The 12762-nt window shown below is 39.7% G+C and overlaps 1 protein-coding gene across 2 annotated transcripts; it reads left to right on the top strand.

Annotated features, from left to right (window-relative positions):
* The first annotated feature begins 629 nt into the window (after positions 1 to 629).
* On the top strand, positions 630 to 11332 carry pdcd4a (programmed cell death 4a). 2 transcript variants are annotated; one of them, XM_053622221.1, is made up of 11 exons: positions 630 to 996; positions 3895 to 4194; positions 4463 to 4560; positions 5189 to 5302; positions 5642 to 5866; positions 5977 to 6074; positions 6222 to 6336; positions 8797 to 8904; positions 9344 to 9454; positions 9952 to 10091; positions 10938 to 11332. In XM_053622221.1, the coding sequence occupies exons 1-11, from the start codon at positions 951 to 953 to the stop codon at positions 10990 to 10992; spliced, it is 1410 nt and encodes a 469-aa protein (XP_053478196.1). In that variant the 5' UTR covers positions 630 to 950; the 3' UTR covers positions 10993 to 11332. The 2 variants fall into 2 exon arrangements, with proteins under 2 accessions (XP_053478196.1, XP_053478197.1); XM_053622222.1 differs by having other exon boundaries at positions 631 to 996; positions 10941 to 11332.
* The last annotated feature ends 1430 nt before the right edge of the window (positions 11333 to 12762 follow it).

Genomic DNA, 12762 nt, shown 5'->3' with positions numbered 1-12762 from the left:
GAATGGATTGATTTGTCCATGTCACTTAATGATTTCCATTAAACTTATTCAATTACATTTTTATTTACCCAGTGCTACAAGTAATATGAAGAATACAAATAATTTCTGACAAAATACTTGCCATATGCAACTCTGTTAGTCATGTATGTGTACATCATATTGAATTATATTAGTTCATAATGTCATTTACTGCCACACTTTAATGGGTAAATTAATTTATCAGAGGGAGAAATTCAACACACACACACACACGTGTTAAGCTTTCATTTGTGCACATAACACTGAAACTATCTATGGAGTGTGTGGTTTCTGCTTCATCAGACGGAACTTCTTCCACAACCTTTTGGCTGCTTTATTTTTCACGAACCACCAGATGGCGCTGTTTCGACCCTCCTGAAGCTTTTAATCTTTTCTCGGAACAGTCAGGGGAAAGCCTCAGTGCTTCATCACTACAAACTACTCTCTGATTCCAGTTTGTTCAGACGGATTACAGTGAGTATTCACTTTAGTTCCGACTTCATGCGACTCAGTTAATGTGGGAAGTTGGAAAATTCTGAGTTAAACGGATCACTTCACCTTTAAACCCTTGGTGAAATCTGATTGGCTGAAAGCCACGCCCCCGCCTGTAGCCTGGTCACGTGACCCGACAGTGGCGTTATAAACAGTGTTTACCTTTACTCAGAGTTGCAGAAATCAACTACTGCAAAGCTTTAATACCGAGATAAATCATATTATTGTTAACGCTCAGAGGATTTACAGATACGTTAAACTTTAGTTGCGCTTTAAAACTGAGGGTTTGTTTTGGTTTTTGGACGGAAGGAGCAGAAGCGCAGCGTTTCAGCGTTGATGTGAATTCAGTGTTTTTATTACCGAGAGTTCAGCACGTGGCGTTTCTGAATAAATCACTGCATCAGTGTATTTGTGTAAACACGCTTTAAATCAGCAGTTAAATGGCGGCGGAGGTGGAGGCGGGGAACTGCGCAGCTCAGCGCGACGGTAAGCGGGTTTACACACACACACACACACACACACACACAGTGTTACACCGTGTTTATCCGCCCTGAGTCCTGTGTAAGTGTATGTAAAACTTCTACCAGTGTGTTTATCCAGAACTGGGTAATGATGGGACTCGAACGCGCTTCCTTACTCCGCCATGTGCTCTCCTTTTGTAAAGCCAACGCAGCTAATGTTGGCTAATATTAATGTTATAGTTAGGCTGTGTTACAAAAAGTGCAATGAGAGAGAAGTATAGATGAATGTATTTCTAAATATCGTCTGGTAAATGTCTGTAAAATGACACGTGTAGGTGTTTCTTTAATTCGTTCCTGTTATCTCTCAGCTAAACAAGATGACCGAAGTCCGCTGGGCATGCGCACTAAATGTAACGCGTGTGACGCATGCGCAGTTTGGGGAACTTGGGTTGTCGCTTTAGCTCGCTAGCGTATGTGCTAAGCTAGCTTTGTTTTTTTAAGTTAGCGATTTTTTTAAATTTGGCATTATGACATGGTTACGTTAATAACCCTATCATAATCTTTATTTTTAAATTCCTTTCTGCTCATTAGCTCTGGAATAGATATGCTAAATGTGAGTTGTTAAACTTGCTACTGACACTGCTGTTAAATTTTTTAAAATAAAGTTTGTAACATGAATAAACCTTTCTCTAAATCTAAAATGTTTAAACTCCTCATAAATTAATTTATGATCCCCTGAGACAAAGGCTTTATAAAAGTTAAAAGAATAAGGGCTGAGTAAGATCTGAAAAGTCCAACATATCCAAGATAAAAACCAATATTGTTTGAAATAAGACGTTACTTTATAAACCCTCATTGTGTGTTTGAGATTACATTATATTATATATTGTGTCATAAAGCTTAAGCCTGTTGGCAAGTAATTTACTGTCAGTTTAATAAAGTTTTTGGACCTCCAATTATCAGAAAGTTATAGTTTTCTTATCTGATTTTGGGATTAAGGCTGTGAGACATTGCTTCAAAGACACTGTAAATTCCCACTGATTAATACATTCAATAAAAACATCACAATAATAATTATTATTATTGTTATATCCCAAAACTTGTAATGAAATTAGAAGGGGCCTTGGCTAATGGGGCATCACAGATTTCACTATTTGCATGATTGTAATATGATGGGGGATAAACTCAGTTTAGTCAAAACATTTCTTTAAACCAAACAAAATCAAATGAAGAGCTATATAAGTACTGGTAGACTTTAGAAACACAGGCAGGAAAAAAATAGGCAAAATTATTTTCTCCAAATTCAGCCATTTGTTCTAGACTTAACTCTTATCTCAAAACTGGACTACTGCAGTGCATTACTCCTGGGTCTCCCAGCAGCTCCATCAAACCCCTTCAGATGATTCAGAATGCAGCAACATGCCTTGTTCTCAACCAGCCCAAAAGAACCCATGTTACACCCCTCTTCATCTCTCTCCAGTGGCTTCCTGTAGCTTCCCACATCAAATTCAAGGCCTTGATGTCTGGAACAGAACCTCCGTACCTCAACACTCTCTCTCCTTGAGGTTTATGTTCCCTCACACAACCTGCCATTAGTTAACGCTTGACTCCTGGTATAGTGCCTATTCGGCATGGCTCAAGGTCCCTTTCCAGAACCTTCAAACTGACTGTCCCTCAGTGGTGGAATGAATGTCCAACCTCTGTTTGTTTGTGTTTTTATTTATTTATTTATTTTATTTCTGCACTTACACGTCTACTCTTCGCACTTTGCTTCTCTGGAACTCAATTATAAATTGTGTATGGTAGCAATACTTGTATTGTTCTCTGCTTGATATATTGCTTTGCTTATATTTCCTCATTTGTAAGTTGCTTTGGATAAAAGTGTTTGCTAGATGAACAAATGTAAAGAATTAAATATAAAGAAAGAATCGTTATCTGAATGTAGCCTGCAGCTCGCTGTTTACAACAGTAACAACATTTTCTTCTAAGCAAGCAGACACAACCCTGATCAATAAGTAAAGAATTATTATTTTATTATTATTAACAAATAACAATAAAGATTTTTTTCTTGTATACATCTCCTTTCTCACACCCATTGTTACAACAATCAAAACAGAAAAATAATAAGATGATGATGAAGCAGCTGTTTGTGCTTAGTTGTGAGCGGCCATACAGAGTCTGGTGTGAATGAGACATCTGTAACATCTGCTATTTTCTCAGCACAGAAATAAACGGCCATTTTAAAGACTAATGCACTATCAGCTCTTATCTGTGTTTGCACATTCAGCGGTAAACGTCCTCTAACTTATCAAACTGTGGTGTGTGTGTGTGTTTATTCACATTAACCACTGGGCAAAAAAAAACCTGTTTTTGTCTCATTTTCATTTTATTAAAAAAAAGTGAAACGCTGAAAGCAGAATGACGTGACGGTTTTTAAATAAATGTATATAATGATTGGAATGCAATGCAATTGAATACTGTGTGTGTGAATGGAACATTGGTTCTGTATTAGATTTCTGCAAATGAATTTATGTGGAACATTGATGTGGAAAAAGGAGGAGAAGACAAAAGGAGGGGAAGAAAGAGGAGAGGAATATTCAATATTATTGCTTGTTTGTTTTTAATGTTACTAGAACTGAGTAAATGTACTTGTATTATGAAGATGTGTGGAGTGCATATTACATATACTCACTGTTCAGTGTAATAGGAACACCTGTACACCTGCTCATTTATGCAGTTATCCAATCAGCCAATCATGTGGCAGCAGCACTACTATGCATAAAAATCATACAGATATAGGTCAAGAGCTTCAGGTAATGTTCACATCAAACATCAGAATGGGGAAAAAGTCTGGTCTCTGTGACTTTAACTGTGGCATGGCTGATGTCAAGCCAGGCTCAGTGTGTTTCATGTGTGTGGACAGGTGTGTTCTCAGTGGTGGCGGTGCTGGATGAGGAGGCGGAGTCAGTGTATGATGAAGAGCTGATTGACAGCGAGGTAAATGGGAACTGGACTCCACAGGAAAAGGCTCTTCATGAGGCCCGGCTCAAAGCAAAAGCTAAACGTCGCCTTAGGAAGTCATCGTCATCACGTGACTCCACCCGCGATTCTTTGTCAGAGTGTGTGGGCGGGGACGTGCCTGACCCTCACAGCCCTAAAGGAAAAACGCAAACACACGACAGGAAGTCCCGCATGGGGAAAGGACGAGGACTGCCCAAGAAAGGTAAGTTACGGTGCAAATGCTGACGCGCACACACACACCCACACACACACTGAATGACTGATCGCTGAGCCTACATTGTAGTGCTTTCTATTTTTAGTACGTTTGTGACGTCTCCGTGATCAGTGCAGATGATTGGTTGCAGTAAATCAGAGAGAAATCTTAATGTGAAGTCACACTATGGCTATGTTTGTAACTTTGAAACGTCACTGCACTTCTGTGTGTGTGTGTGTGTGTGTGTGTGTGTGTGTGTGTGTGTGTGTGTGTGTAGGTGGAGCAGGGGGGAAGGGTGTATGGGGAGCTGCTGGTTTGGTGTACGAGATGGAGGAACCAGATTGTAGAGATCCGAATTATGATGAGTCTGCACAGGTGAGTGAAACACACACCTCCCTAGCACTATTTATCAAGACCTTGCAATTATACTGTGTTCAATTCGATTCAATTCAATTTTATTTGTATAGCGCTTTTTACAATAGACATTGTCTCAAAGCAGCTTTACAGAAATATCAACACGGTATACAGATATTAAAGGTGTGAATTTATCCCAACTGAGCAAGCCACTGAGTGGCGACGGTGGCAAGGAAAAACTCCCTAAGATGTTTTAAGAGGAAGAAACCTTGAGAGGAACCAGACTCAGAAGGGAACCCATCCTCATCTGGGTAACAACAGATAATGTGAAAAAGTTCATTATTGACTTATATGAATTCTGTATGGCCATAGAAGCAGCCGTAGTCCCAGCAGTCTGGAATTAGAGTAGATTAGAGCTCCATCCAGAGGCAGGACATCCGAAACGGATCAGGCAGGTCCGGAGATCAGAAAGGATCAGGATCTCTAGTATCTCCATAAAATCGTGTGTGGCTCTGCGGAAGGAGAGAGGAGAGAAAAGATTATTAGGACTGGGAATTAGCATAATAGAGAGACTAATCAGGGTAGGTGTGAGTAAACAAATACGTTTTAAGCCTAGACTTAAACAATGAGACTGTGTGTGTTTGTGTAGGGGGACACAGTATATGCCACAGTGGTTCCTGAACTGGAGGAAGGAGAGCTGGAGAAGGTCATGAACCCCATCATACAGGAGTACTTTGAACATGGAGACACTAAAGAGGTGGAGGTGAGGTGTGTGTGTGTGTGTGTGTGTATATATATATATATATATATATATATATCTATCTATCTATCTATCTATCTATCTATAGTGTGTGTATATGAAATAAAAAAATCTATCTATCTTTCTAGAACTGTTTGAGAAATTCTCCTTTAGTTTATGTGGCGGTTTAAACATGGTTTAGTTGCATAAATGTACATAATGTAGGGAAGTATGGGTATATACAGGCCAGTACTGCAGTGCAGGTGTATTTAACAGCGTATGGCGCGGTGCAGCTGTAATTAACGGTGTATGGTACGGTGCAGGTGTATAGGGCATGTGTATTAACAGTAATATGTGTGTTAGATGCTCCTGAAGAACCTGAACCTGGGACCCCGTCAGTGTGTGTTCCCGTCTCTGGCTGTGTGTTTGTCTCTGGAGTGCAAAGCCAGTCAGCGTGAGCTCACATCCCGCCTGTTGTCTGATCTTATTGCAAAACAAGTCCTTAACGAGGGCGACATGACGACTGCCTTCAACCACACGCTCACACAGCTGCCTGAGCTCATCCTGGATACACCTGAAGCCCCCCAGGTAATGTTCACCCACACTCGCACATTCATTCACACAGCTGGATACACCTGACTGAGTATGTTGAGCTCACGCTCTCTCCCCACAATTGTCCCCCCCCCCCCTACTTTCAGATGCTGGGACAGTTTATTGCCCGAGCCATTGCTGACCATGCCCTGCCCATGGAGTTCCTTGACCAGTACAGAGGAAAAGTTGACTGTGAGAATGCTCGGTATGGGTCTGGGTATTTTTTCTGTACATAGGACTGGTGCATTGTGGGTAGTGTTTTAAACAGAGCGTAGTATTAATACCATTACATACAAGTTATACGATGGGGATTAGAATGCATTGGAGAAAACTGGAAGTGTGTGTGTTTCAGGGCGGCTCTGGACCGAGCAGCAGTCTTGCTGTCCATGAAGAGGGGGATTGTCCGATTGGATAACGTGTGGGGAGTGGGTGGTGGCCAGAGACCTGTCAAGCTGCTTATCAAAGAGGTATGAGGGGTATGGCTACAAATTAATATAATTATATACATTTCTTATCTTAGGAACTGAAGTCAATAATCACACATGGGTCTTTCACTGCTTCATGTGATGTAACTGAAAGACCATCAGGAGTTACAGTAGTTATAATAATCCTAGTAGAAGAACTTATATCTTATCAGTCCTTTACACATTCATCAACTTTATTAAGCTGCTGTCTGTCTAGAAGAAGATTATGATCCATAGTATCAGAAGCTGTGCTGAGAGAGAGACCCTGATTTGGAAGATGGTTTTATGTTTGTTTGTTTTGTTTTGTTTTGTTTTTTTAACTGTGATTTACTACTTTAATCAGTGCTGTCAGTACACTGATGAGACCTAAATCCTCACTGAAATGTGATAACGCAATGATGTGTGTGTTCATGATTTGTAATTCCTATGTAGGAATGAGCATAACTGCTGTGCTAACTTTTCTAGGACCTTGCATATAAAGGGGAGGTTTGATAGTTAATGCTGTTACCACTTTGCTTGTTTCTCAGCAGCTATGTAATTCTTTTCTTCAGTTTTTTAATTCTAAGATTGATAATGTTCGCAAAGAAATTTCTGTTACACCTGACTCTGCCACTTCACTCCTTCATCCATCTGGGTTCACTGGTGTTTCTTTCACTCATTTCTCACTGCTTGATTCTGAGGCTCTCACAAGGGAGGTATCCAGCATGAAATCAACCACTTGCTTGCTGGATCCAATTCCCACAAACCTATTTAAATCGTGCTTTGATGTTTGGTACCCTGCTGCCCTCAGCATTATAAATGAATCACTGGAGATTGGGGTCGTTCCAGCAGTACTAATGACTGCTGCTGTTAGACCTGTACCAAAGAATGAAAATGCTGCAGTGGATGATTTTAACAATTTTTGTCCCATTTCAAATCTTCTGTTTTTGGCAAAAATACTTGAGCGTGTTGTTGCCTCTCAATTGTGTAATCATGTTACAATTAATAACCTCTATGAATCCCTTCAGTCAGGTTTTCGTAAATTTCACAGTACTGAAATGGCGTTGGTCAAAGTTACCAATGACTTATTGATTGCCTCTGATTCTGGAGCTACATCCATTCTTATTCTTCTTGATCTTAGAGCTGCGTTCGATACTGTGGATCATGGTCTTTTACTTACCTGCCTTGAAAGTGTTTTTGGTGTGTCTGGGACAGTTTTAAACTGGTTTAAATCCTATTTTACTGACCATTCCCAGTTTATTTCTGTGGGTAGTTACAGGTCTGACACTAGCTCTGTGCTCACTGGTGTTCCACAGGGTTCAGTTTTAGGCCCTCTACTCTTCAATATTTATCTATCTTCACTTGGGCATCTGCTGCGATCGCTCGGCCTCCGTTATCACTTTTAAGCTGATGATACCAAATCTACATTCACTCAAAATCTGGTGAAAACCTTGATGTTTGTTTTCTTTCTGAATGTATTTCTGAGATTAAAAACATGGATGAACAATAACTTTCTGTGCTTGTACAGCGGGAAAACCGAAGTTATGCTTTATAGGCTCCTGTCAAATTCTCAAAGCTGCTCCACTGTCTCCGTTTGTTGATGGCTCTGTTCTAGAGACTCAAAGTAAGATGAGGAACCTTGGAGTAATTTTTGACAGCAGCCTTACATTTGATTTTTTTTTTTTTTTTTGTTCGGAGCACTGTTAAAGCATCCTTTTTTCACCTCAGAAATATAGCTAGACTGCGCCCTATGCTAAACTTCTCTGTGGCTGAAAAGCTGATTAACTCATTTGTTGTCACTCGGCTGGAATACTGTAACGCCGTTTTAGCCTAAGTTTCTAAATCAACAATCAATAAACTGCAATACGGACAAAACTCTGCCTCCAGGATCCTGACTGGGACCAGGTCATGTGATCATATTACTCCTGTTCTGGAGTCCTTGCACTAGCTCCCGGTCAGGTTCCGTGTCCATTTTAAGATCATGATGCTGACATACAAAGCATTACATGGCTTGGCTCCTCATTACTAATCTGCTTTATTAATCCCTTACACCCCAAATCGCAGACTACGCTCCTCACAGTGTAATCTGTTAACTGTTCCACAAACACACTTAAAATATGGGTGACGACTTCTGTCTCTGCTCCTTCCCTGTGGAACGCTCTTCCTCCTGAACTCAGGGAAGCTCAGACCTTTGGCATTTTTTAAAGCTCAATTCAAGACATACTTTTTTTTAAGCTTGCATTTGACTGTTGATGTCTACTTTTATTATTATTAATGTTTAGTCTTATTAACTTTTACAATGTTTTATTTTTTCTGTGTACTGCTTATTTTGTGTACAGCGCTTTGAGAAGCTGCTTTTAAAGGCGCTTTATTATATTGGCCTGTAGTTGGACAGCTGACGGTAGTGGAGGTTGGCTATTTTGATCGCTGTTGTTATAACTTCTAGTTTAAAGTCTTTAGCTACATTTTTGTGTGTGTGTGTAGATGAATCTGCTTTTAAAAGAGTACCTAGTCTCAGGCGACCTGGTGGAGGCAGATCATTGCCTACGTGACCTTGAGGTTCCACACTTCCACCATGAGCTGGTTTATGAGGTACACACCCACACACACACACCTCCAGTAGAGTGAATTAATAAAATGTGTATTTTCACCACTATAAATCTGTAATAGTTACTTGTTAAAATCTTTTGATGAAACTCCGGAACATTTACTTAAGTACTGGGCTCACTGTCACACTCCAGACAGAGACTCTAGACTGCCCGTGATTTTGTGATTGTATGAAAATAAACTGATTGTCGGATCATGTGGGTCTGGAGGGAACACTTTGTTTGTGAAAGCTGTACATATTCAGAGTTGGTCTGTGATGTATAACTGACTGCGGTGTTGAATGTGAAGATGTGAAACATTTGCGCGACTCACCGGGAGCCCCATGTTCGAATACACCTGAGGTAATGTCTTCCAGATTGTGTAAACTTTATTGTTTAGGCATCGTTGTGTGTGTGTGTGTGTGTGTGTGTGTGTGTGTGTGTAGGCTGTGTTGATGGTGTTGGAGTCTAATGGAGATGCAGCGATTCAATCGATGGTTAAACTGCTGCAGTCATTTTGGAAGACTGGACTCATCACACTGGACCAGATGAACCGGGTAAATTGAATATAGCTGCAGGTGGTGATATGTGGGGTCCAAGCACTTTTCGCGAATAGTGCTCTGAGTGGCCAGTTCTTGGCAAGATACATGGAACAATAAAGAAAAACATGCATTAACATACTTCAGAATGCTATGTTTGAAATCCCTGCTGAAATCTGATTGGCTGTAGGTGGCCATGGTTTGTGTGTTCAGTTTGTTTTTTCTTCTACAAAAGTTATGCATATTAGCTAGAAATGGTTCTCGCTCTGTAGTACTTGTGGTATTCGAGAGATTTGAGGTCTGCACGATTAGTTTTAGTGGAGAAAAGTAATAAGAAAAATCCTAACAAAAACCATAGGGCTCCAAGTGTAGTAATAATAATAATAAGAAAAATCCTAATAATTACAGTAGGGTTCCAGCAAGGATCCCTAATAATATTATTATTATTATTATTATTATTATTATTAACAATATTACAATTTAGAATCTACATTGTAAACTGTGTGTGTGTGTAGGGCTTCCAGCGTGTGTATGATGAACTCCCGGAGATCAGCCTGGATGTTCCTCATGCTCACTCCATCATGGAGACGTTTGTGGATGTTTGTCATCAGCAGTCCGTCATCACCAAGCAGCTCAGAGACGCCTGCCCCTCCAGGTGTGTCTCATTTACATATTCAATATGCAGATGTGTTCGCCAGGACTTGATTGTTTAAAATATTGGCGCTCGAGTCGCAGCGTGTAAGTTTCATATTGAGGGTACCTTGGGGTGTAAAGTACTGAGAGTAGGGAGTGTAAACTTTCAGACACCTTACAGTCTGTCTGTAAGCTCCGCCCCCTCAGAAGCGGCGGATTCACTGTAAACATGATTAGATCACCGTATAACGCCACAGTTTTACATCAACAGCAGATCAATCCCAGTCCGGTGGAATGAATCCAGTTCTCAGACGGGTTCTGAGCAAAAAGAATGAACCTTAGACTTCTGATGATTAGGGAAAATACTTATTTTGGATTTGTAAAGTGTCACATGACCGCAGTGCAACTCTACTTTATATGCCTTGTTCCCCTGTGTTATTGAGGACAATACACTAATTTTTTAATTATTAATGCTGTGCTTGTAAATGTTTGCACATCATATTCTATAAAATGCCCATATGGTAACCATGGTAACTCAGGACAGAGGGGGGTGTGTGTGTGTGTGTGTGTGTGTGTGTGTGTGTATATATGTGTATATATATATATATATATATATATATATATATATATATATATATATATATATATATATATATATATATATATATATATATATATTATATAATTATATAGTGTGTGTGTGTGTGTGTGTGTGTGTGTGTACATTCTGGTTTGTGTTCCTATTTAAACAGTTCTTATACACACTAACTGCACACTTGAGTGCCCTAAGTGTTATGTACTTCATAGTGAGTTGTTGAAGTGAGCGAGGGCGAGTGTATGTTATGATGTAACACTGATGTTTGTCCAGCAGGGGGAGAAAGCGCTTCGTGAGTGAAGGAGATGGAGGGATTGTTAAGAGCTGAAGATGGAGAGGAGAGACGGAACACACCCATATAGTTTTAAGTGGTGATGTAAGGATTTTGGGCGGAGATTAATTTGATCAGTTAATTTGCATGTAAAACAAACATTGAAAAAGATGCACAGCTGTGTTTGCACACTAATACAGTCTCTGTCGCACACACACGCGCACACACACAGTGTGTTGCATCTGAAGTTGCAGTAATTATTCTGCTTTTACTCAGGCATGTTACACTGTGTGTGTGTGTGCAGAATGAAAGCTTTTTTTGGACTTTGCATTAAACTCGCACATTTTCTCACTGTGTATAACAAAAAGAAAAAAAAATAAAGATTTTCTGCATTTTCTCTTTTGTGTTTTGGATTAACTGCAAGTGTATTTGTGTGAGTGGGAATGAGGGTGAGAGAGACAGGTGGCAGCAGGTCATGTGTTCAAATCCCAGTTTCACATCCAAACAAAACAAACTAGGTACCCACATGCATATTTCTCACATCTTATTTATTTTAATTCATTTGATGGTCATGATGAGGTTTGGCATTAACATGGCTGAGTGATTAAAGAATGTGAAGAGCCTCTGGAACCTGTGGAGTGTAAAAGCAATTAAAAAGGAATCTCGTGTTTTGCAAACTATAACTTTCCAATGATTAAAAATAGTTTTAATGTTTGATTTGTGAGAATAAATTACCACAATTTCAGTGTTTATGAGAAACTGGACTCAAAGGAACTTCATTCACCTGATGAGAGAGATACGCATAAACGCACATTCTCTCGGTGTGTGTGTGTGTGTGTGTGTGTGTGTTTATACCATGTGTGTAGAGAGCCAGTCACTTACTGAATGCTGCAAAAGTGATATAAAAGCACACTTTACTGCAGATTATTTATACATTTCTAGACATGACTACGTATTCAATTCCATTGAATTTATATAGCGCTTTTTTATAGGGCATTGTCACAAACAGCTTTACTGAAACCCAAATGTGGATTTAGATCCCTAATGAGCAAGTTAGAGGCAACATTACAAAGGAAAAGTTCCCTGAGATGACATGAATCCTTCAGAGGAACCAGACTCACAGGAAAACCCTCCCTCTTCTGAGTGATACCAGATAACAGTCATTACTCTTCTACAAATATAGTAATTTAAATGTATAGTATCCACATGGCATTATCCACGGATTAATTCATTAATCTGTCATACCCTCCACAGCAATCTCACGGCAGATTATACACCTCTTATAATCTGATTTATTATGTAATACATCGTTAAAACACCACATCCTTAATTGAAATTATTGTTATTACTGCACCTTCACTCGTGCTTTTCCTGCTGCTGCCCCCTGCTGGACATTCAGAGCAACAACAGGCGTCAACTGAGAAACGCACACACACACACAATGAATGTATTGCAGTAGTATAGTGCAGGGGTTCCCAAACTTTTCCAGGGCAAGGCCCCCCAAATGGCATTAACATTTGACCGAGGCCCCCCTTTTGCAAGATATCTTTAAAACACATTAAAAATACAGACTTCTGTATTTACATTAGAAATTATATATATATATATATATGCTAATGTTGTAAATGTTGTAAATCATCTTTCTTCATGCTTTTACCTGAATTTGTTGTCCGTTCACTCCATTCAGTTCTTGCGCCAGTAAAGCTAAAACTGGACCCATCTAGAAATTTAACCAGGAAAAAGGATGAATATAAAACAGTAGTCTTGTTTTGTAAGAAAAAAATAATACTATGTTGAAGTGCTCACGGGCGGATTGGGCTGTGCTTG

Source organism: Ictalurus furcatus, chromosome 3 (assembly GCF_023375685.1).
Source record: "Ictalurus furcatus strain D&B chromosome 3, Billie_1.0, whole genome shotgun sequence".
In the NCBI taxonomy this organism is placed as follows: Eukaryota; Metazoa; Chordata; class Actinopteri; order Siluriformes; family Ictaluridae; genus Ictalurus; species Ictalurus furcatus.
The sequence above is the reverse complement of the archived record's forward strand: the minus strand, read 5'-3'. Positions and strand labels throughout refer to the sequence as shown.

Excerpts from the sequence above, each read along its gene's own strand:
- pdcd4a (XM_053622221.1), top strand. The coding sequence starts at position 951 with ATGGCGGCGGAGGTGGAGGCGGGGAACTGCGCAGCTCAGCGCGACG. Across the intron at positions 5,867-5,976 it reads ATACACCTGAAGCCCCCCAG|ATGCTGGGACAGTTTATTGC; the intron begins GTAATGTTCACC and ends CCCTACTTTCAG. Across the intron at positions 8,905-9,343 it reads ACCATGAGCTGGTTTATGAG|GCTGTGTTGATGGTGTTGGA; the intron begins GTACACACCCAC and ends GTGTGTGTGTAG.